This window comes from Tachypleus tridentatus, chromosome 6, assembly GCF_004210375.1.
Source record: "Tachypleus tridentatus isolate NWPU-2018 chromosome 6, ASM421037v1, whole genome shotgun sequence".
NCBI lineage: Eukaryota > Metazoa > Arthropoda > Merostomata > Xiphosura > Limulidae > Tachypleus > Tachypleus tridentatus.
Genome location: NC_134830.1, coordinates 140,319,998 through 140,346,302, shown reverse-complemented (window position 1 = coordinate 140,346,302; position 26,305 = coordinate 140,319,998). Strand labels below are relative to the sequence as shown.

General features: G+C 33.7%; 1 protein-coding gene across 1 annotated transcript; it reads right to left on the bottom strand.

The window, feature by feature from the left end:
* LOC143253845 (HEAT repeat-containing protein 6-like) lies at window positions 1-26,231 on the bottom strand. Its single transcript, XM_076508275.1, has 16 exons — window positions 26,028-26,231; window positions 19,927-20,049; window positions 19,188-19,264; window positions 16,538-16,667; window positions 15,792-15,891; window positions 14,961-15,306; window positions 14,037-14,118; window positions 13,062-13,163; window positions 12,486-12,620; window positions 11,305-11,427; window positions 9,440-9,564; window positions 6,174-6,335; window positions 5,708-5,862; window positions 5,268-5,483; window positions 4,351-4,489; window positions 1-1,762 (listed from the first exon to the last, which is right to left on the bottom strand). Exons 1-12 carry the CDS (start codon window positions 26,229-26,231, stop codon window positions 6,260-6,262), a joined length of 1,623 nt encoding a protein of 540 aa, XP_076364390.1. The 3' UTR covers window positions 1-1,762; window positions 4,351-4,489; window positions 5,268-5,483; window positions 5,708-5,862; window positions 6,174-6,259.
* Window positions 26,232-26,305: the final 74 nt, after the last annotated feature.

Here is a 26,305-nt window from a genome sequence, read left to right as displayed (position 1 = left end):
TAAAGTGCAGCTTTTTATTGTAACAAGTGTTAAAGAGGGCACCAAGATACAAAACATAATTCCATTTGAGTTGAAAATATTCGAAGTTGTGAACAGTCACTGTAAATCTCACCTTAAAATAAAAATTTTAAAGAAATTTAGAGAAACTTAATTGTTTTTCATGTTACTTTAATTAATACTTTATTTACACAACTTACATTATAGTTCAGTATTACTAATACATTTACAAAAAATGTAGCCTTGCATATTGAGGTAATTAATATTCAAACTTAGACCAATACCAAACTACTATTTTTATTATTAAATTTATTTCTTTTTTTTAGAAACTGTTTTACCTTAAAATATTTTAGTTTCTAAAAGTGACTGTAATATAAATGACGTTCATAATAAAACTATAAAGTGCTACTTGCAAATATTTTGTTGTTTAACCTTAAATATATCACATTTTGTCAACAAAACTCTGATTCTTTTCAAATACACAGTTTTCGTACTAAAATAAAATAAAAAGTTAGAAGTTTTATAAATCACCATAATATAAGTTTTATGATTACATATATCCATTCAAGGAATGGTTATGTTTTTAGATGATTTCTGTAGGACAATTCACTCGAGGTAATTAGTATCAATCTTGTTTTTTTACCATGCTTTCTAGGTGCGAACCACAGATCTTTCATCCATGCTCACACTTATTTTGAATTTGTCTAAATTTCTTGTTAATTTGTTATAAAGTATTAGATTGATGATTTGAAACTCATTTTGTTGGTATATAATAGGTTCATCACCTTCGGAAACAAATACTGTAGCATCTAACAAATTATCCACACATTCCTAAAATAACCACAAACAAAAGTGACATTATAATAAAATGTAATTGTTACACAATTCATTCTTAAACTTTGGTCTGTAAACCTAATTCTTTAAAATAACAATGAAGATTAAATAAACTGTTTCTTTGTTTTAAACCAAAACCACGGTGAGGAATCAGACTCTGGATTTTAGCACTGTAAGTCTGTAAACTTGCTGTTGTCCCATTGGGGGAATGAATTAATAATATAATTGTTTTTTTCACCAAACATACTGAACTGTACAGTAAAATAAGTACTATATTTACTCAAACTACTACTATCAGCAACCCATTTCTTTCATCAAATAGATTTTTAGTTGGCATCAAATCCATTTATTCACTCATCTGTCTCGTACAGCTACTTGTGTATAAAGCAAGTCACTAGTGCTTCAATTAATACATATAACAAGAAAAAAATCTTTATATTTTAAAAGGTTTGCATTGTCTTTACAAAACAACTTAATCCATTATCTACCTTCACAACAGAGTAGATACAGTTTTTATATAACAGTTACAGTTGGCTATGTAACATCAAGATTAAATACCATATCGTCCTCTCGCTCTCATCAAACATTAGTTAATAACAATTATACTGATTTTGTGACACGATTAAATTCTCTTCTGACCTTTTACCTTGGTCATTTAATAATTTTCTTTCTATCATTGCACAAACACACATATATATATATTTCATACATTTTTGCTTTTATAATAATTTCTGCAACAGAAAATATTTATCTATGTAAAACAGATGCTTTTAAATACAATTGTCTTAGTCCGTAGCTGTCCTTTCATCAGATGATAAAACAATATTAATGGCTTCACCAAGGATGTTCAGAAAATCTCTATCGGTGTCATTCAACGTTCTCACCTGCAGCAGGTTTCTAATCTGTTTCAGGGCTTGAATCAGAACATCATCTACAATGAAATCACCATTTAACTCTGAAACTGACTAAATATTTCACCATTTATAAAACAACAGTAATATCAAATACGGAATTTATTTTTTAATCTGTTTGAAACATAAACCAACAACAGAGACATTAAATTTCAATCTTTCTATGTTTATAGTGGTAAATGTTTTTGTATTATTCTGAAAAATATATATAAATGCAAGTATTTAGAGAGTGAGACGTATATATTAATAGAAATATTTAAAGAAATATGAGTAATACATGACTCACAAACATTGAATTATAATAGTTAAATGTCAAATTTATCAATAGTAGAAAACATCACAAAAATATGAAACACACTGTGCAATTTTCTAATAATTTGCACATTTTCATGCTGATATACAGTTTATCAGCAAACACACTGTGCAATGTTCTAATAATTTGCACGTTTTCATGCTGATGTACGGTTTATCAATGTATGACTCCATAATATTTATTGTGAATGTATTTTACTCCTTTCCACAATTTAGCCGAGCTACTTTGTTGCCTTTTGAACTCAGTTCTTATCTAAGTCCAGTGTCAGCTGCAGACACATTTATATATGGACTTTTTGCAGACCAATCCATGACTGCTTTATCAGCCTCTTTACCATCAAGACATAACTGATTCCAAGCATTTCCTGCAAGCTTGGGACTAATGATTTGTGGCAAAACAAACCCCATCTGATGATATGTGTACTTGAGGAAATGGCATGATGAATTAGAGACTGCATGCACATTTCAGCATTCAGTGTGCCATCACTTTCTGTGCAGATAGCTTAGCTTATACTGATACCCCACCAGGTTTTACTGACAATAACGTACATCAGCAATGATACAGTTCTTACTAAGTAAACTGTTACAAAACAAGAAGACCTATCAGAGTTTTGTGCATGCAATATCAACCAAACATAAATTTTTTAATCCTAAGTCACCAGGTATTTCAGTCCTCAGAGATATGACCGGATTCACACTATTACTAATAAGGATAGTATGACTATCTGTATTTAATGGGCATTACAGTGATGTTTCACTGTTTCATTGCTTACATTATAACCAGTCATAATGTACTCTGCAGCACTTTATTTGTGCAAAATAAACGTATCTTTCCTGTAATATTTAACTTTGAGCCAATTTTTCTTACAGTTTTCATACTTATTACCAGAACAGTATCTACGTATATTCAATTAAATGTTCTATGCAACAAAATAAGAGGTTATATTATTTAATTGCTATTAACTAAAAACAGAATAATTTGGACAAAAATACTTTACATTGTTCATTTTATGAAATATAAATGAACATTGTTTCAGTTTAGGATAAACATAAAAGGTCAATATAGAGTGGTGAAAACTGGATCAACAAGTGAACTGGTTATGATGAATAAATTGAAAAAAAATCTTCAAAACCATTCACTACAAACATAGTGAATACACAGACATCATCAATACCATTCTTTATAACTATAGTGAATACACAGACATCATCAATACCATTCTTTATAACTATAGTACACAGACATCATCAATACCATTCTTTATAACTATAGTGAATAGACAAACATCATCAAGACCATTCTTTATAACTGTAGTGAATACAGACACACCATCAAGACCTTTCTTTATAACCATAGTGAATACAGACACATCATCAATACCATTCTTTATAACCATAGTGAATACAGACACATCATCAAGAGCATTCTTTATAATTATAGTGAATATACACAAACATCAAGTCCATTCTTTATAACCATAGTGAATACACACACATCATCAAGACCAGTTTTTTAACCATAATGAATACAGACACATCATCAAGAGCATTCTTGATAACTGTAGTGAATAGACACACATCATCAAGACCATTCTTTATAACCATAGTGAAAACAGACACATCATCAAGACCATTCTTTATAACCATAGTGAAAACAGACACATCATCAAGACCATTCTTTATAACCATAGTGAATACAGACACATCATCAAGACCATTCTTTATAACCATAGTGAATACAGACACATCATCAAGACCATTCTTTATAACCATAGTGAAAACAGACACATCATCAAGAGCATTCTTTATAACCATAGTGAAAACAGACACATCATCAAGACCATTCTTTATAACCATAGTGAATACAGACACATCATCAAGACCATTCTTTATAACCATAGTGAATACAGACACATCATCAAGACCATTCTTTATAACCATAGTGAATACAGACACATCATCAAGACCATTCTTTATAACCATAGTGAATACAGACACATCATCAAGATCTTTCTATATAATTGTAGTGAAAACAGACACATCATCAACAGCATTCTTTATAACCATAGTGAATACAGACACATCATCAAGATCTTTCTATATAATTGTAGTGAAAACAGACACATCATCAAGAGCATTCTTTATAACCATAGTGAATACAGACACATCATCAAGATCTTTCTATATAATTGTAGTGAAAACAGACACATCATCAAGAGCATTCTTTATAACCATAGTGAATACAGACATCCTCCATTGTACCTTTCTTTCAATGTTTTGGAATACATGTACTTACGTTTTGCAACACAACCTTTTTTTAAGACCTTGCTGGTGAGACTTAGTAAGTAATCGTGAGCTGCTAGAGTGGTCTCAGATACTTGACTCACATCTTGAGGTTCCAATATGTTAATCAAATTACACAAACTAAGAAAGAGCTGAAAGAAATATGGAAACAAGTTTTATAATGACTTCTAAAATGATTAAGTCAGAGAAATGTTATAAATGTAGAAGCCATTTTAGGAACTCAAAGGACTATGAAAATAAATAACTAATTCATTATTCATTAAAAGGTGTCTACATGAAATAATTTAAACAAATCTTACTTTATATTTGTAGAGCTGATGAAACTCAAAGTATCATAAATCCTAACATAGTTAACTGGTTTACATTTAATAATCTGATATTCTCTGTATTATATATTTCTTACAGGCTCTTCCTTGTGTATTAAACTGTGTGAAAGTGTTTGTTTCATATATCAGTCAGTTAGTAACACATCCTGCAAAAATATACAGGTGTTTCTCCCAACTTAATCAACATACACAAAATGTATAGATGTTTCTACCAACTTTATAAACATACACAAAATGTATAGATGTTTCTACCAACTTTATAAACATACACAAAATATACAGGTGTTTCTCCCAACTTAATCAACATACACAAAATGTATAGATGTTTCTACCAACTTCATAAACATACACAAAATATATAGATGTTTCTCCCAACTCAATCAACACATACAAAATATATAGATGTTTTTCCCAACTTAACCAACATACACAAAATATATAGATATTTCTCTCAACTTTACCAACATACACAAAATATATAGATATTTCTCCCAACTTTACCAACATACACAAAGTGTGATGATGGTCAAGTTGTTTGTAATCTACATCTTACATTCTGTTCCTAGAACTAAATTAATCTTACCTGACAACACCAAGTCTTATGGTGATCAAGTTCCTTGTAATCTATATCCTCCTGTGTTGATTCCAGAGCTGACACCAGATCTAACCAGACTTGAGGGAAAAGATCACCGTAATGGATCCTTCTGGTTAGAACTGTCATAGCTGATGTAGCATTAATTTTGACTTTGTAGTTTCCACAGTTCCGTAAGCATGAGCTCAGGGAACAAAGAATTTCAGCCTAAAAATAAAAGATCATGGTATCTACAGATCTCTAGAGATTTCATCTCACTACAGTAGTTTTATAGTAAGTTTAATTACAAATTATTTGATATGACAATACAAAATACTTCTTACTTACACAGTTTTACTTAATGTAACTGTTCTGCATAATAGTATATAATATATTGTTTTACTTTATGTAACTGTTCTGTATAACAGTACCTGAAACACTGTTTTACCTACCGTAACTGTTCTATATGTTTCAATCAGATCCTTGTTTTTCAAAACGTTACCCAAAGCATAACAAGCATTCCACTTGACCTTCATGATGGTAGCTTGAAGGCTTGACAGAAGAGAAGCCACCCCTTGACTACAAAATATTTTGATTTGTTCCTTACCTACCCAAAAGTGTCAGAATATTGTGGTCAGTTACCCATAGATTTGTCACTAGTCCTTTCTTATCATTATTATAACAATACTAACATATACCCAAGTTTATCGTAACAATACTAATGCATAGCCAGGATTATCGTAACAATACTAACACACTCATGTTTAATGTAAACAATATTAATATATACACAGGTTTATTGTAAACAATATTAACATATACCTAGGTTTATTGTACACAATGTTAATAAATATCCAAGTTTATTGTAAACAGCATGAATATATACACAGGTTTATTTTTAACAATATTAACAAGTACCCAGAGATGATGGGGGTAAAAAATTCAAGATGTTTCCAAGAGCACGGACACCATTTGCACGGATCTTATCTCGATCCTGACAAGCTTTAATTGCTGCCATACCCAAAGAAAACAAAAAGCGTGTCTGGTATGTCTGTCACTTGTTCGTGTGGACACGAGTCTCTGGAATATAAGAAGGATCACACAAGCATGGCTCATTACTTGTACAGAAATCCTGCATATGAACAATGGAAAAAAAACCCTAAAAGCAGTAATTACAATTTATGGATTCTTTATAATTATGACAACCAGAACTTTAATTCTGTTTTTTTCTTTAATGTTACTTTAAATAACAGCATTTACTATAATTTTTACTGGGTTACCTTTCTAATTTCTGAACCATGAAGGTAGCTTGATTTGATCAAATGTTAACATTCATTAACTATTAATAATTATCTGTTATGTTTTAAATTGAAGAAATGCTAGGTTTACTTTTGGATATGTGTAATATAAATGGGCACAAATTTTCAAAACTTGCCCCTAGCATTCACCTCCTTATTCTGTATATCCATGTGCAAGTTATCATGCAACAGCCCTCCACCAATAGGAGCATAACATAACTCTATCATAACCAGCACCCTCTCCATACTTGAAAATCACTTCGAGATTGGACATAGGACCTGTACCACATATCACCAGAAGTGGAGAGGTTGGATGAGAAATGTGAGATAGGACCTGTACCACATATCACCAGAAGTGGAGAGGTTGGATGAGAAATGTGAGATAGGACCTGTACCACATATCACCAGAAGTGGAGAGGTTGGATGAGAAATGTGAGATAGGACCTGTACCACATATCACCAGAAGTGGAGAGGTTGGATGAGAAATGTGAGATAGGACCTGTACCACATATCACCAGAAGTGGAGAGGTTGGATGAGAAATGTGAGATAGGACCTGTACCACATATCACCAGAAGTGGAGAGGTTGGATGAGAAATGTGAGATAGGACCTGTACCACATATCACCAGAAGTGGAGGTTGGATGAGAAATGTGAGATAGGACCTGTACCACATATCACCAGAAGTGGAGAGGTTGGATGAGAAATGTGAGATAGGACCTGTACCACATATCACCAGAAGTGGAAAGGTTGGATGAGAAATGTGAGATGAGGCAAGAAACTATCAGAAATACACTTTCAGTCTAGGAAAATGTTAACTTCTTATATAGTATCTTACCTCTTCTTAAAAAGTAACTAGAATCTCACAATGAACTGGTGGAGGGTCAGTGATAAAAAATGATCCTCCATTAGGAAATGCCCAAAGACAGACCATAAAGTGTGGAACCAAAAGAGAAAATATCACACATCAGTGGGAGACCACACTACATATTATTCAAGTATACTCTGTGCACTTTTACGTGTGTATTGCAAACCTCAGAGGCAGAAAAAATAAAGAATGAATCCTATAATACATATTACTGATTAATAGGATCCCTGGGTATTAAGTCAGGGGATGTGACAGACCTTAGTACTATGCCAACAGCATCCAACACCTGGCAGTATCTGTAACTGTAGATGCCTTTTAAGGTAGGCAGAGGATGACTACCTCTTCTGGTAAGGATGATGAACTTCTGCACCAAAATCCATCTCCACTTCCACACAGTTCCACCCCAATCAACACTTGATCCACCATGAACTGGCATCTAGTAGATGGTAGGAAGGAGGAAAGCTCCAGTGAGATGACATCTCCAGTCAAAAACTTGGCAGCATTGGGTATAGTTCTTCTAGTCCACAGAAGGAAAAAGATACCCAAAAATACATAAATGAGAATACATATGCTACATCAGCTACAACCAACACCAATTTGCAGGGAACCAATATCCAGCAGACAGAAGAAAGAGGGGCTGTAAACCTGGGGTGCATCTCCACTCTAAAGCCTGGCAGCATTGGGGATATTTTATCCAGTCAGCAGTAGGAGGGACAATAAAAGCTAGAATATATACAAGAACTTAGGTGTACCATCTCCAACCAAGACCTGACACTCCAGAAACCACATTCAGTGAATATTAGTTAGGGGGAACATCCTTGCCTGAGGGAAAAAAATATATATACATCAGTATGACATGGCCTTAGCCCAAACCTGACAGTATCTGGAATTGCACATCAGGTCTATGGTAGGAAGAGCCTCATGTCATCAACACTTGCTTCTGTAATTGGGCTATCTCCAACTAACACCAGACCCACCAGGAATGTACACCCAGAGGATGGTAGGAAGGAGGAATGCCATAGTGGGGAAAGTAATCTGCCACATATACATGTATATTACTACACCATAGTGTTACAACCAAAACCTGATGGCATCTGGAATTGTATAGGTCCTCACTAGAAATAGTCTCAACAATAACACAGAGCATTAAAGATAGACAGCAATTCCTGCCCTGCCTTACTCATATGTGTCCATGGGTGTATAGCCTGGGATGACTAAATTTATGAAGCAAAAGAGCACTAGAGAGAACTACTGCCAGTCCTACAGAACACCCCATATCTACAAAACTCCTGACGTAATCCTGCAACGTAATTATTTCGGCAAAGAATGACAACTGAAAGAAAACACACAACCAGCATCTGGCAGGATCTGGAATTGTTCACCAGATCCATGGAAGGAGGAACCACAACATAATGGACATCAAGCTTGGTCACAGGTCTATAAAAAGTACAACTCACCATGCACCACATGCCACAGAATAGAATAGCTAAAAGGTCCCTGCAAATAAAGAAATAACAAAACATGTAAAAAACAAACAATTGTGTAATATAAATGAAAACAAGCACTTCTGTACAGTACTGCTTCCAATCAAGAAGTTATTAAGAAATGTAAATGTGGAGAGGACACTGAATAAAATATGGATTATGCTGCACTCCTATTGGTGGATTCCTGCTGCATAATCATTTACATATGGATACCCAGAAGGTGGAAGGCTAGTATCAAGTTCTTAATTTTACAATACTTCACTTCAGGTTCTTAAAACTAAGTTCTATGTTACTTTGCTGAAAGCAACGTAATATAAAATACATCCATTATCTATGTTATTTAGCTGATCGTGAATATCTTTTTTTCTTCTACAAAATCAGCGACCAGTAACCCACGAGACCACTTTCTATTTTCTAATCATTGCCTTGGTATTGTGTCCTTGTCTCAACAGTTATTTCCCATTTCTTGTCTTTTTACAAAAGTTATATAAACATTTAAAACACACACTACTAAAAAACAAAACTAGATTCCCCTACCTAAATATTAGAAATGCATCAGTCAGGTTACCAAGTGACCAAGAAGCTTTGAACCGAACAATAAAATAACTATCACTTATTGCATCAATAACAACATCTCCAACATCCATAAGAAAGGATATGTCCTAAAGGAATAATGAATAAAAAATAATTAATTAACAGCAGAAATATATATTACATATTAACAGTTTCAAACATTTCTCAATCCTAACTCCATGATCAGTACTGTAAAACAACCACAGCTTCCACTTACTGTTACTGTAAAACAACCACAGCTTCTACTTACTGTTACTGTAAAACAATCACAGCTTCTACTTACTGTTACTGTAAAACAACCACAGCTTCTACTTACTGTTACTGTAAAACAACCACAGCTTCCACTTACTGTTACTGTAAAACAATCACAGCTTCCACTTACTGTTACTGTAAAACAATCACAGCTTCCACTTACTGTTACTGTAAAACAATCACAGCTTCTACTTACTGTTACTGTAAAACAACCACAGCTTCCACTTACTTTACTGTAAAACAATCACAGCTGTTACTGTAAAACAATCACAGCTTCTACTTACTGTTACTGTAAAACAATCACAGCTTCTACTTACTGTTACTGTAAAACAATCACAGCTTCTACTTACTGTTACTGTAAAACAACCACAGCTTCCACTTACTGTTACTGTAAAACAATCACAGCTTCCACTTACTGTTACTGTAAAACAATCACAGCTTCTACTTACTGTTACTGTAAAACAATCACAGCTTCTACTTACTGTTACTGTAAAACAATCACAGCTTCTACTTACTGTTACTGTAAAACAATCACAGCTTCTACTTACTGTTACTGTAAAACAACCACAGCTTCTACTTACTGTTACTGTAAAACAATCACAGCTTCCACTTACTGTTACTGTAAAACAATCACAGCTTCTACTTACTGTTACTGTAAAACAATCACAGCTTCTTACTTACTGTTACTGTTACTGTAAAACAACACAGCTTCCACTTACTGTTACTGTAAACAACCACAGCTTCCACTTACTGTTACTGTAAACAATCACAGCTTCTACTTACTGTTACTGTAAAACAATCACAGCTTCAACTTACTGTTACTGTAAACAATCACAGCTTCTACTTACTGTTACTGTAAACAATCACAGCTTCTACTTACTGTTACTGTTAAACAACCACAGCTTCCACTTACTGTTACTGTAAAACAATCACAGCTTCTACTTACTGTTAGTTACTGTAAACAACCACAACTTCTACTTACTGTTAGATATTGTAAACAACCACAACTTCTACTTACTGTTAGATACTGTAAACAACCACAACTTCTACTTACTGTTAGATACTGTAAACAACCACAGCTTCTACTTACTGTTAGATACTGTAAACAACCACAGCTTCTACTTACTGTTAGATATTGTAAACAACCACAACTTCTACTTATTGTTACTGTAAAACAACCACAACTTCTACTTACTGTTAGATACTGTAAACAACCACAACTTCTACTTACTATGAAACAAATCACAGTTTCAGTTGAAAGGACAACTAGTGTCTGATTTGCATAGGAACATATATAACAAACAACATCCTTGATTAACTGGAAAAATTATTATTGTGTGATAAGTATAATAGCAACATATGTAACAAACAATATCCTTGATGAATTGAGACAATAATTAGAAGAAACATACAAACAGTTCAATGTATCTCGTAGGTGAAGAAAAGGTAAATACAAAACACAGTCTTGAATAAAATCTAATGACATGATTAACAATTATTGAATATTATATTACCAGACTGATTAAGTGATTACACAAAGCTTATCTTTATCTTCCAAAGAAATAAAATACATTTACCTCAATGAGGGTGGGATAGAGTGTATAAACACCAAGGCATCGAACAGCAGCACCTTTGACATTCTGATCTTCGTCTCTTGCTAATCCAAGGAGTAACGTTAAACAAAAGATCTGTTTATCATGCTGAAACAGAAATCACAATTAACAGTACATATAATGCAGTGTATGTATGGTAATTACTGTATCAGACAGTGTAGTGTATGCAGAGATGCCAACTATTTCAAATGACTGAGCATAATGATTGTAGACAGAGCCCTTTATCATTTGCAGCTACTAGGCCTGACCAATGTCTCTAAGCTGTTTATTATATTATTATTATTATAACTAGTATTATTTATTACTGCTATAGATTGCTTGAACATCACTTCTGCATTTATGGTTTCATATTCTGAATTCTTACTCATTATTGTCATTATCTGTATCGTTTTTGTCTTCACCTCAGCCTTTTGTTGGTGAGATGCCAATTTTGTATGTCTGGAACAATCGTTTATCCCGTCATGCGCCACAGAAAAATCAATATGACAAACTGTACAAAACGCATGATTGTCACTGACTTTTGATGCAATGACTGGATATTTTGCACCATACTATTTCCTAAATTTTTGATTCACAGTTTTAGTCCTTTTAGATTTGCCAGAAACAAGACAATCTGGTGAACGAGGACTCTTTTTTCCATCTTGTGAATGATCGCATTGGTGTTTCTATGCTGTTTAGAAAACGAGAAATGGCTGACAAGCACTGATGACGTAACTATGGATTCCCCCACGTACCCAGTATGGAGAAGCACCGCACTCAAACTAATGGTAGACGTTGGAGATACAAATATTTGTTATTATTTAAATCACAAACATGATTATTGCAAGTAGTCATTTGGACTATATCTTTTATTTATTATCAACATTTATTTGTATCTCACTAGAAATTTTCTTTTCACCCCTTAAAAGCCCTGGGGGAACAATTTATCACTTTATTGTATAGGCCTATATAATATATAATAATTTGGGAGTTGTGACAAGTCATAATATTTGCCTGTATGAGTGTATAGTCGTAATGTATACATCAAAACGTAATGATTACGCTCAAATCGTAATGGTTGGCATCTCTGGTGTATGTACTGTATGAGACAATGTAATATATGCACAGAAGCATAAGTTTTAAACATATTAATTGTTTCAACATACTGGCAGTAGCTCAAAGACTTTTGGTCCAATGTTTGACAGACAGTCACAGGTTACACATCTCAGAGAATTATGGGATTGGCTTTGTAAACACTGAGGCAAGGAGGTGTTCAAGACTTGTTGCCATAAATGAAGAGCCTAAAAAATAAAGACATTAATCAGATGTTATTATGCATAATATATTTAGTTGACCACACATTCAACAATATTTTCCCATTTAAACCAAAACCGTATAAAAATTAGCTGACTAATTTTTATAAATAAGAACTACAAAATAAGATTGTGTTTTTTGAACAAAGAGAGTAAAGTTTGAAAACAATGCTAAGCATAGAAGGTAGAAAGATGTCAAAGCTAGCTAAGTAATTTCATGAGCTGTTTGTAAGAGATGGAATTTTACTCTAATATACAACTGTTCTCAGTAAAAACAGTACAAGAATACAAATAAATTGAGGCACTTTGAAGAAACTGATACATCTGTTCCTCTACTGATTTTGATATTGCATCTTTCCAACTAGGACTTGAGAAAATATCTTTTGAATAACAGACTCAAAGAATTTATTCTCAATCTAAGTTTCCTACCTGATGAACAGTGTGTCCTTGTTCGAGGGTTGTAGAACTAGTCTCATCACTATTTTTCTGGTTAACTTCTTTCAACAGACTATTCCCAACTTCTTCCAAAAGCTTTAAAAATAAAAATAAATAATACTGATGGATGCAAAACTTTTAGTCATTTAAAGTAGTACATATTTTCTGATTATCAGTGGATGTAAATCTTTCTGTCGTTTAAAGTAATGTACACATTTTCTCATGTTACTTACTTTGCTATACTTCAGCCTTTAAGTGTAGTAAATATTATAACACCATTATCAATGTGATTGTAGTTTACTGCTAAAAGACAACATCAATTATGTTACTTGGTGTAAACTGTGGATAAGAAATATAAAACAAAATGGCAAAATAAATTTAGAAGACATCACTTTGATATAACATCTAAGTTTTTCAAACAGTGTGATAAGAGTGAATGAAGGATCATTATTTGAACTGTTAATAGGTCATTGTGTTAACTACAAGGTAGAAGAGTTTTTTTAACTCAGTCACTTGGCATGCAAGAGATCCTGGGTTATTTTATAAGCCCAGGAAATACATAAATTGGAATACCACAGGCATCGTATCAGTTCATTTGAAGTTATTTTAACAAGAATGTTCTCCCATATAATGGATAGAGTAAAAATCATAACATACTAATTTTAGACAAGAAACAAGGTTAAAGTTTGACTGGTCAGTTATCTGCTAGATTTTATAGTCAGTAGTCCGAGAACATGTAGATGAAAGTTTGGATTAAACATACCAAATGGTAGGTAACCCTGTACTGTGTAAGTCAGTTGTCCGAGAACATGTCTGTGAAAGTTTGGATTAAACATACAAAACGGGAAGTAACCCTGTACTGTGTAAGAAAAACTATCCCCCTAATTTCTCAGTTTTCTAAATTCAACAATTAATTTAGTGAACAGTTATTACATTTCATGTAGTTACTTCTCTGAAATAGTTACTTGCCTTGGTCCCATGGAATCGAATGGCTAATTCTTCTTCTTGCAAACAGAAGAGAATTACATCTCTCAAACTAGATAATTCTGATCTATTTAAAGAAATTACAGTTTTCTAACATATGAAATTACTGACATCAATTTAAATATAATTTTTAAACTAACTGTTTGTATATTACTAATCTATATATTTATACAACAAGGTAAAAAGTTCCAAACATTTGTTTGACTTTTAGTTTATAAATACTTATCAAATGCTGGTCTATTTCTCACTTGAATTTTACAAATTTAAATTAGATCTCTCCTCAATTCACTTAATTCTGTAAGTTTATTTCTTCTATGTTTTCTAGAAACAGAAATAATTAGATATTTGACATTCTGTTTAAAGTTCAACAAATAATTAAACATCAGCAAAATTTTTAAAATTCAAACAAAAGACATGAAATTCTTTCAGGAAATATTTTGTTTGTAAATTGAAACATTACATTTCCAAAATCCACACCAATGAGTTTGTTACCTTTCATAAATAGACGAGTGATTGGAAATTAAATATTGCTTGATAGGAAATGTAATGAGTTTGTCATAGCATTTGAAAATAAAATCACATATACATGTGTTGATAGCATTCCAATAGAAGAGGTGCATTCTTTACTTGTCAGGTAAAGTTTTCTACATGTGTCTCACAAATTAAAATTGACATAAAATAAAGTAAATCATCAGGTCGTTCAGTTCTCAACTCTTGGTTACCTTCCTGCTTATCAAAAATACAGTTAAAAGTCCCCACCAACTACACGTTGACCATTACCTATGAAATAATCACCTTAATTACAAAAAAAAAGAGAAATCCAAACAAACTAAATATAACAGCCAATTATATTTTAATGTAAAAATCCAGAAAACGTGAAAAGATCAAATGACAAAAAAACACTGTTACCTAAGTAAGAAAAAATATCCGTGACACAGACATGCTAGAAGTTGTAAGGATTCTAAACGAACTGGAAGAGGCACAGGTTTTGAGAAAACTGATCCTTTAACATTGTCACAGCAAACACCAAGTAACCATAGCAACTCTCGATTTGGGCATTTCTCTTGGGAACAGGAACTTTTATCATGTGTAGTTTTCAGTTCAGTTTTCTTTCCACAAGTCTGTGATACACCCATTGAAACAGTCAGCTCTGTAGGTGCTCCAGCCTTCAGTAGATCTACAATTTCTGGAGGTGGTGGTTGTATACTAAACACAGCTCCAAGTGTCGTGAGTGATGCAACCACAACCTGTGGATCTGGTTCAAAAGATTCATAAGCTTTTATCAGTTTATCATCTCTGAAATGATACATGTGTTTTGTCACAGTGATATATTTGAATTCGTATATATTCTGGAAGAAGTAAACAAGGAATGACTGAACAGATAAATTTACCAAAAAACTTCTACAATGATCAGTTTTAATACCAATTACATATAATGAGTAGTTACACAATATACAGTTGATAATGATCAATTTACCAATAAATATCTTAAAATGGTAAACCTAATACCAAGAAACGTTTTTCTAACATTATTATCACACAAGAATTGCTGGTCACAAAATAATATAAACAAAACAGTCTTCAGTATTAGAGATAAGCTTATAACCTTAAAACCTGAATGATAAATCCTTTGTTTCTTGCTCTAAGCTGTACATTCTATAATTAGATATTCTTCAGCACAAACAGTTTATCAGTATTTTCAGGCTTCTAATTCTTCATGAAAGACAGAAAAATGATCACCTTTGTGACTGACAAAAGGTTTCACTTGTCTGAAAAGTTTCGACAGAATTCCAGGACTAAGACGTTGATAAGAGGCGTTCAACACCAAAGTAGTAAGACACTGAAAAATAGGATGAAACATCAACAATAAATAGTTATTTATCACTGAACAAAAATACATTTTAATATAATGAAAAAATGTTACTTTGACACTGTAGAAAGTACAAGACAAAATGTTACTTTGACAGTGTAGAAAGTAAAGACAAAATGTTACTTTGACACTGTAGAAAATACATGACAAAATGTTACTTTGACACTGTAGAAAGTACATGACAAAATGTTACTTTGACACTGTAGAAAGTACATGACAAAATGTTACTTTGACACTGTAGAAAGTACAAGACAAAATGTTACTTTGACAGTATGGGAAGTACAAGACAAAATGTTACTTTGACAGTGTGGAAAGTACAAGACAAAATGTTACTTTGACACTGTAGAAAGTACATGACAAAATGTTACTTTGACACTGTAGAAAGTACAAGACAAAATGTTACTTTGACAGTGTGGAAAGTACAAGACAAAATGTTACTTTGACAGTGTAGAAAATACAAGACAAAATGTTACTTTGACAGTGTGGAAAGTACATGATAAAATTCACTTTGAAAATGGAGATCTCACTAACAAGTACAGGAGTCTTTACGAGAGCAGCACCTTGCATTTATAAACACATATAGTCTTGCAACATAGATTTACACTTTTTGTAATACCTTAAACAGCTGGACTATCAGAAAAGCTATTCTCTCAGCAACAAGAGCCAACAGCAAACAGCGATGCAGCTCTCGAACAACAGAAGCGAGGGTGGCTGACAGGGAGGTGAATGCTGTTCGAGGAGAAGAACTGGAAATGTATTGAAACAACTCAATGAGAAACATTCTACCATTAAACATGAACTGTTTATTGAAAACATATTGAAACTACTCAATGAGAAACATTCTACCATTAAACATGAACTGTTTATTGAAAACATATTGAAACTACTCAATGAGAAACATTCTACCATTAAACATGAACTGTTTATTGAAAACATATTGAAACTACTCAATGAGAAACATTCTACCATTAAACATGAACTGTTTATTGAAAACATATTGAAACTACTCAATGAGAAACATTCTACCATTAAACATGAACTGTTTATTGAAAACATATTGAAACTACTCAATGAGAAACATTCTACCATTAAACATGAACTGTTTATTGAAAACATATTGAAACTACTCAATGAGAAATATTCCACCATTAAACATGAACTGTTTATTGAAAACATATTGAAACTACTCAATGAGAAACATTCTACCATTAAACATGAACTGTTTATTGAAAACATATTGAAACTACTCAATGAGAAACATTCTACCATTAAACATGAACTGTTTATTGAAAACATATTGAAACTACTCAATGAGAAATATTCTACCATTAAACATGAACTGTTTATTGAAAACATATTGAAACTACTCAATGAGAAACATTCTACCATTAAACATGAACTGTTTATTGAAACATATTGAAACTACTCAATGAGAAATATTCCACCATTAAACATGAACTGTTTATTGAAAACATATTGAAACTACTCAATGAGAAACATTCTACCATTAAACATGAACTGTTTATTGAAAACATATTGAAACTACTCAATGAGAAATATTCTACCATTAAACATGAACTGTTTATTGAAAACATATTGAAACTACTCAATGAGAAACATTCTACCATTAAACATGAACTGTTTATTGAAAACATATTGAAACTACTCAATGAGAAATATTCTACCATTAAACATGAACTGTTTATTGAAAACATATTGAAACTACTCAATGAGAAACATTCTACCATTAAACATGAACTGTTTATTGAAAACATATTGAAACTACTCAATGAGAAACATTCTACCATTAAACATGAACTGTTTATTGAAAACATATTGAAACTACTCAATGAGAAATATTCTACCATTAAACATGAACTGTTTATTGAAAACATATTGAAACTACTCAATGAGAAACATTCTACCATTAAACATGAACTGTTTATTGAAAACATATTGAAACTACTCAATGAGAAACATTCTACCATTAAACATGAACTGTTTATTGAAAACATATTGAAACTACTCAATGAGAAACATTCTACCATTAAACATGAACTGTTTATTGAAAACACATTGAAACTACTCAATGAGAAACATTCTACCATTAAACATGAACTGTTTATTGAAAACATATTGAAACTACTCAATGAGAAACATTCTACCATTAAACATGAACTGTTTATTGAAAACATATTGAAACTACTCAATGAGAAATATTCTACCATTAAACATGAACTGTTTATTGAAAACATATTGAAACTACTCAATGAGAAATATTCTACCATTAAACATGAACTGTTTATTGAAAACATATTGAAACTACTCAATGAGAAATATTCTACTATTAAACATAAACTGTTTATCTATATCAACATTAAAATTAACTAACAAGTAAATTTACTAAACTTGTTGGTCATGATATTTTTACAACCTTTCTGCTGATTGGTCATAACATATTTATCTCTTTGCTAGCTGGTCATGACATCTTAACCCCCTTGCTGGATGGTCATGACATCTTTATTTCTCTGCTGGTTGGTCATTACATCTTTATCTCTCTAATAGCTGGTTCTGACATCTTTACCTCTATGCTGATTGGTTAAAGAGTATATCAAGTTACAGCATTCAAAAAGGAATCAAGGTTAGTATTCTAGGTAAGAATACTAACCACAGGTAAAAGGAGGAATGACAGAAGGTGTTACAAAGAATTAAATCTGAATTCAGTGAAAGACTCGGCATAATGTAAAACAAAGAAAAACTAATATTTGCAACAAAAAACAGAGGGCAACTCAGTTCTCTAAATTGCAGAAAGGTCTTAACTGCAACAAAGTTCTGAAGGTAAAATCTCAGTTATAAATTTCAAAAATGCTGGTAGCATCAAACGGCAATATGTATATATAAAAGGCATCAACTCTCTCAGCTTGCATGTTTTACCCATATCAGTAGATGTTCTCGCATTAAAAAAATACAACAACAGAAAGAACATAACCTACAGCTGTCATAAAATCTATCACATAGTTAATGCTGCTACAGGAAAAGTGAATATCCCACAGCAGTCAGTAACTAGGGTATCAGCAAGACATCCACCATAATAAATATCTAATGTTAAACTTGTGTGCTCAGTCATACAGAATCATAAAAAATAATCTGTAAAGCTCATATGAATAAGAAACATTCTGCTGACTAAACTGAAAAGCAAAAAATCCAGCAATATTTGTTATGACTAATTTATTCTATGACAATCAAGAAAGTCAAATGTCACCAACCTTTCTTCAGCTAAAGACAGGAATGGTTTTGATCCTTCGAGAAGTTCTGTGAGAAATGCCAAGGCTTCAGCTCGTACCTAGAGAAATTATGTATTCTACCATAGAATGCCACAGATACAACTAAGAATAACATCAATATTTAACCCTACTTCACAATGGTTTAGGATAAACAAAACTACGTGTGGGCCAGTACTTACTTTAATGTTATTTTAATTAACTGTATGGGTTAGAATGATTGATTATTTTATATTTCTATACTTTTAGCATAGAAAATATTTTGCATTGTTAGTTGCATAAATGGAGTTAGGGCATCTGCAAAATGTTTTTTTTGGGAGGAGGTATTATGAAATTGTAGATTGAATAAAAAATTCATATACATATACTGAATGAATAAAGAAAGAATTGTGTTTTTCTAGGGGGGATGAATGGCTGTATTACTGGTTATTACATTATTCATGAATGTCATTATAAACAACATACAAGTTGTGGAATGTCAAAGAAGTACTTGTGCATTATTAAGTTTCACATTCATCTTTACATAAGTATTTCATTGTCACAGAATATGCTGAATATATTTAAATGGAAAATGTTTTTATATATAAATTAAAAATTTATTTATAGGGTCATTAAAAACACTAAGTCAAGAATAGAATAATAAATTATTGTCTCCTGTTGTTGCTCGTCACAGTAAACACATATTCAAACTGATTCTTTACAATGTTAGTTAATGTTTACGCACCTGTGGAGATGGATCTTTTAAAATTGACGTAAGAACAGTCTGGTTCTGGGGTACACAGGCCACTGAAGGACTGTCGGGAAGAAAGGACAACCAGAAACCGAATATTGTCCTTTTCCCTACTGCCTGAAATATCATATTTCATTCTTTTATACATGTTTAACCAACTTCACCTATAGAACTATTTATGTTACACTATCAAACAAACTTAGATTTTCAAACACACCATCACAGCAAATGAAATACTGTATTTCATTAATTTAAGTTAGGTTGAAGTTTAACATTTAATATACTTCCTTCTATGTGCAGTTCCCATTTATCTCTTGCTTTTATTCTCTAATTACACGTTTATTACATACATATAATTTAAGGATAGCAGGGGATCTGTTTGTCCATCTAGGCTATCCTATCCGTTATCTTAGAATTTAAAATAAAAACACTCAAAACCAGCTCTTATCATTAAACTAGTTTTCAAGCCTTCACTTAACACTCCCATCAATTAGCCGTATACAGGCAACCATTCCAAAAGCTAGCCCCCCCCCCAACATGTTAGAAAAGTACAGCTGTCCAAGCTAAATACAATTCCTACTCCAGCAACATTTATTATTGTGTCTTTTAGTCCTACCATTCTCTCCATTAAGTTCACAAAAAAGATAACATATAAATATTATCAATTCTCCACTGAATGACATCCAACAACCTGGTATTCTGCTCATAGCCTTCTTGTAAACTCTTACCAAAAATTCAATGTCCTTTCAAAGGTAAAGGTCTAAGACAGAATACAGCACTGGCTGAAAAATCATGTTAATTTAAATAATTATGTTCTCATATGCAAGTATAAAACACCACCTAGTGGTGGATATAATATAACCTAAAGATAATTCAGAAGATGTGTAGTTGAGAAAGTAGATATTTGATCTTTAGTATTAAAAACTGCTGTGACAAAGATTCAGATGTAAAGACATCATAATTCAACTTGTGCGTAAGCAAGATGCACAACTTGTAGTTAATTTCTAATTAAAATGGTTGTTTATCTCTATATGGATTTAGCTCTTGATAGCTGAAGACTCATGTACATAAATGCCACTTCCAGTACAAAGAGCCACACTCTTAAACGAATGTAAGAGAAAAATATGAAAGCCTAGCAAAGGTAAATAGCGAACAGGAAGCACCCTGAAGGGAACGTCCACTAATCATTAGACTTCCACGAAAATTAAATTATGAAAATAGTGCAGTTCCTATTAGCTCTGTACACAACTGCACTAAACATAACACTGGATCAAAACATTTGTGTATGTGTATACACACTCACACAGAAATTAATAATTAAAAATATTTCTGATACTTATTATATGCACCATCACATACTTGTAAGAAATGTATTTTAATGAATTACAACTTGTTCCATCTTTTTTCAGTTAATTTATTGACACATTATTAATTATATAAAGAGGTTCACAGTGTGGGTAACCAGCTAACTGGAACTCGTACACAGTGTGGGTAACCAGCCAACTGGAACTCGTACACAGTGTGGGTAACCAGCCAACTGGAACTCGTACACAGTGTGGGTAACCAGCCAACTGGAACTCGTACACAGTGTGGGTAACCAGCCAACTGGAACTCGTACACAGTGTGGGTAACCAGCCAACTGGAACTCGTACACAGTGTGGGTAACCAGCCAACTGGTACTGTACACAGTGTGGGTAACCAGCCAACTGGAACTCGCACACAGTGTGGGTAACCAGCCAACTGGAACTCGTACACAGTGTGGGTAACCAGCCAACTGGAACTCGTACACAGTGTGGGTAACCAGCCAACTGGAACTCGTACACAGTGTGGGTAACCAGCCAACTGGAACTCGTACACAGTGTGGGTAACCAGCTAACTGGAACTCGTACACAGTGTGGGTAACCAGCCAACTGGAACTCGTACACAGTGTGGGTAACCAGCCAACTGGAACTCGTACACAGTGTGGGTAACCAGCCAACTGGAACTCGTACACAGTGTGGGTAACCAGCTAACTGGAACTCGTACACAGTGTGGGTAACCAGCCAACTGGTACTCGTACACAGTGTGGGTAACCAGCCAACTGGAACTCGTACACAGTGTGGGTAACCAGCTAACTGGAACTCGCATTACAGTGTGGGTAACCAGCCAACTGGAACTCGTACACAGTGTGGGTAACCAGCCAACTGGTACTCGTACACAGTGTGGGTAACCAGCTAACTGGAACTCGTACACAGTGTGAGTAACTAGCCAGGGGTAGAAATATTCTAAATTTTCAGCAGGACACATGTCCTACTGGACAGTGAAACTTGCCGGACATTTGAAATTTTAGCAGGACACCTCAAAATTGTCACCAGACATTACTGAAAACAAGAAATCAAGTAGAGACAATTATTATATAAAACAGAATCATTTTATTTATGGCACTGAAACACTATTTCAAAACAAGTGGCAACAAGCCTTGTATCCATGCAAAATGACACATCAATCAAACTGGTAGATTTAGTCATCCAGCACTAAGACATCAGCTGATGTAGACTAAGTATCTCTATTGTCTCTATGTGTGTGAGTTCCATGTGGACTCACAAATTGTCTGGTTTTTTACTGTCCTTCCACCAGGATTCTACAGACTTGCATAGTAATTCTGTGCTTGCAAGACCACAGGTCTTATTCTTAGCTAATTTTATTGTCATCAAGTCATTAAGAGAATAATTTACTAGTTTGGACTGCCAGTCATCCTTAATAACTGCCATCTGGGAAAATCCACATTCTGGTTCAGCACATGACATGAAACCACCTGCATGAGGCATACCAAGGCCAACACTGTTGATCCAGGGAAAGGTTTACTGTCCTCAACAGTAATTTGACTTAACATGTGGGCCCACAATCCACTTGCACTACTAGCCAGGGACTCATCTGATTTGGCAAGTCTTGTGGCTTTGAGCAGTGTCTCATGTAAGTCAGCTTGGCAAATATCAGCTGCAATGTTGAAACCCATAGCTTCTAGCAGAGCACCAAAGTGGTCCAATAGTGTCTGGAGTTCATCATGGCCATAAGATGGCAATGCTTCCTTGCTTTTAGGCCAGTTGCTTGGTTCAAAGATTTGAAAGGCACCAATAAAAGCCTTATCAAATTCTTCAAATCTCTCATTTAGATATGTGACAATTTTACCTATGAAGATGGCAATTTCTTCAGCCACAGATTGAGTAACTGTCTCTTTTGTGGCACTTTTTGAGCCTCTGGCCCTTGTCTGATCACTAATAGCAATCACCTTTCCTCTAAGTAACCACTTGCCAGTTTGTTCACATGTTGTGAGCTCTTTAACAATTTTCTGGGATCTCTCAACATGATTCAGATTGCCCAGCTTCTCTTTGAAAACAGTGAGTTTGTCAGAAACAATGTTCACAGTAGCAGAATTGTCTTGCATTTTGAGACTAAGAGATGCCAAAACAGGCAGAAGTGCCAAGAGTTTGTCCATGTACAGGATAAATTTAAGGCTTGTCAAAGAACTGTATAATCCAGCAGCTTTCTGTCCACGTTCCCCTTTGTCATGCAGCTTTACTTGATACAAATGCTCTGCTAAAAGCTGGCTAGTTATGAGAAACTGACTCCAGAGTGCACTCTTTGTAGGCCACCCACTGGGTTCCTGTCCCTTTTGTTGGCTTTACCAGCTTCTTTGAAGCCAGCCCAGCTCTGTGGCGAATTGTCGTAAAACTTCCATAGGTTTTCTAAAAAGGTTTGGATACTATCAAGGTAAGGGATGTCCTTGATGGTCTTCTTAATTGCAAGTTCCAATCTGTGACTAACACAGTGGATCCCTATCAAATAAGGTTTTTGCACCTTCAATCTCTTGACAAGTCCTTTATTTGTGCCAAAATTGACAGCTGCCCCATCAGCTGTCAGGCATACAATTGATTCAAGCCAGTTGGGAAACTTGCCATATATGGACAATGCTGCAAGTACAAAAACATTAGTACCCAATATTAGTTACTTTCTGTTTAACAAAATGTAAATTTGTACTTTGGAAAATTCAATTGCTCCATTATCTATTACGCTAGTTGTGTTAGGTTAAGCTCCAATTCTGGGAGTGGTAAATACATGGTTCTTCTTGGTTTAAATCAATTGAAAAATGCTTGAGTTTTCACTGATGTATATTAATAATGGAGTGACTATGTAAACCTGAATTAAAACACAAATGTACATGAAATATTGTCCATTTTAATTTTTCTTAGTTAGGAATTCAGGATAAATCCAGAAAATTCTCATCCCAGGTAATTAAGAAACCTTTACCTGAACTAAGTTCCTGTAGCAAGTGTTCAAAATCAGCCTTCTCAACTGACTGCAGACACAGGAAGTGGGTTACTGGATAACAGGCACTGTCCAAGTATCTTACATAGACTATCTCCTGCTCAATGTTGGCAGTGTCTGTTGAGCCGTCAGTCATAATGCCAAAGAATAATGAGGTGTGCAGACAAGATCTGACATTAATTTTAATTGTTTCTGCAATATACTTCGTAAAGATAACTGTTGTTTGTCATTGGCATAATGTTCTGTTAAGTTCATACCAAAGTTGTGCTCTTGCAGCAACAGAAGCTCTTGAAAAGGGCAGTCCTGAACAGCACAAGCAAACAATCTTTCTCAGTCTGGTGAAGTTTGCTCAATTCTTTCATCATGGGAGTTAAATCAGGTGTTTATTTTGCTGTCTTAGCTTGACAACTTTAGACTGTGGGCACGACTGTTTTCATGCTCCTTAACAGTATTTGCTCTCAGGTTGGAAGATCCTGTTATGAAGGTGCTTTTCTGCCTTCCATTACTTTGGTCATATTCCTGACAAATTGAGCAAAACATCAGTTCGGTAGTGTTATTATACTCCAGCCATGGTCGGCCTCTATTCCATTCATCCAGGAAACAACAAGTAGGCTTAGTGCCAGGACTAGCAGTAACAGTTTTTGCTTTAACAAGCTTGGATTTTTTCACTCGGGGTTCCATAGTATTGTCTTCTGATTCATTAGTCTTGCTCATGAAGCCAAACTGAAATAAATTGTGAGACTTTCCCGTTTTTTCACTATCAGATGCCATGGTCAGATCGTCGTGAATGTTTGGCAGTCACGTGACTATCCGGGACGGCACGGATAACACAACCTAAAAAGCACATTTTGTGAGCATTGTTTAAAATTTGCTTTTTTTTTTTGTCTTAAATTAAATCTTAAATTTTGCAAGTTATTTTCCACTCATTATAGAATATACTTTTAAACAAAATCTTTGGGCTGTGAATACACAGCTTTTGCCTCACTTATTTTTGAGGAGACGATGTATTTGTGTCTGATACGTTAGGAATATGATCACCGGTCACGATGTCTAGGGATAGATAGGAAAGTGCCGGTCAAACTTGACTTTTTAATGGACATGTCCGGCTTTAAATATAAAATTTCGAACCCTGCTAGCCAACTGGAACTTGTACACAGTGTGGGTAACCAACTACCTTTGATAGTTTACACAAGCAACTGATTTCTGGAAGACATTATGTATATGCATCACCTTTATAAAAACATTTTAAAATTGTCCAAGTAGTTTTACACTTCTTCAAAGAATAATACAACTAACACAGCTGTTGCTACATGTTGGTTATGAACACACTGACTTATGTTTGTCAGTAATCTTCCTGGGTATAACAGTAGACTTAAACCTACATAAAGGAATCATCACTAATCATAATATAGAATTATTTTTAAGTACAGAAAAGTCTCAAACATCTATTACATCCATGCTGAGTTCATTCTCAGTTGTGGACTACTTTCAAACAGTGAGCTTACAACAGATTTTTTAGATAACACCACAGTGATTACATAATGTACTTTGTTACAAGAAACATCCACCGTATTTGACACTCACATAATTACTGCCTTCTAGTTATTACAACAACATTTCCTTTTATAACAGCACATTTAAGCAGAAAGTGTACACATTTTTATTGAAGACTTTAACAAACATTGTTTTTAATTCATAAAATACTTTAGAAAAATATTACTGTTTAATTAATGTATAAGTTTACTTAATAAACAACATTTGAGATCCTAATTTCATCAGTTTTTACCCACCTTCACTATCACTTGAAGCGCACTGAAGGTACACTGTCTCACTTTAGCTTGAAGCGACCGAATTTTTAAGAGTTGACTCATTTCACTGTCTGAATAATCAGATTCTGAACTGCTGGTTCGAGACCAAGATGGAAAATAGAATGAATTACTTCGAGCAGATGTACCGTGCAACTGTGATGCGTGTGTATATCCTGAGTCTGACATGTTTCCTTATAAAAATTACATAAAACATCTATTACAGAAGCACCATCATAAACATAATTGTGATTTTCAATTCT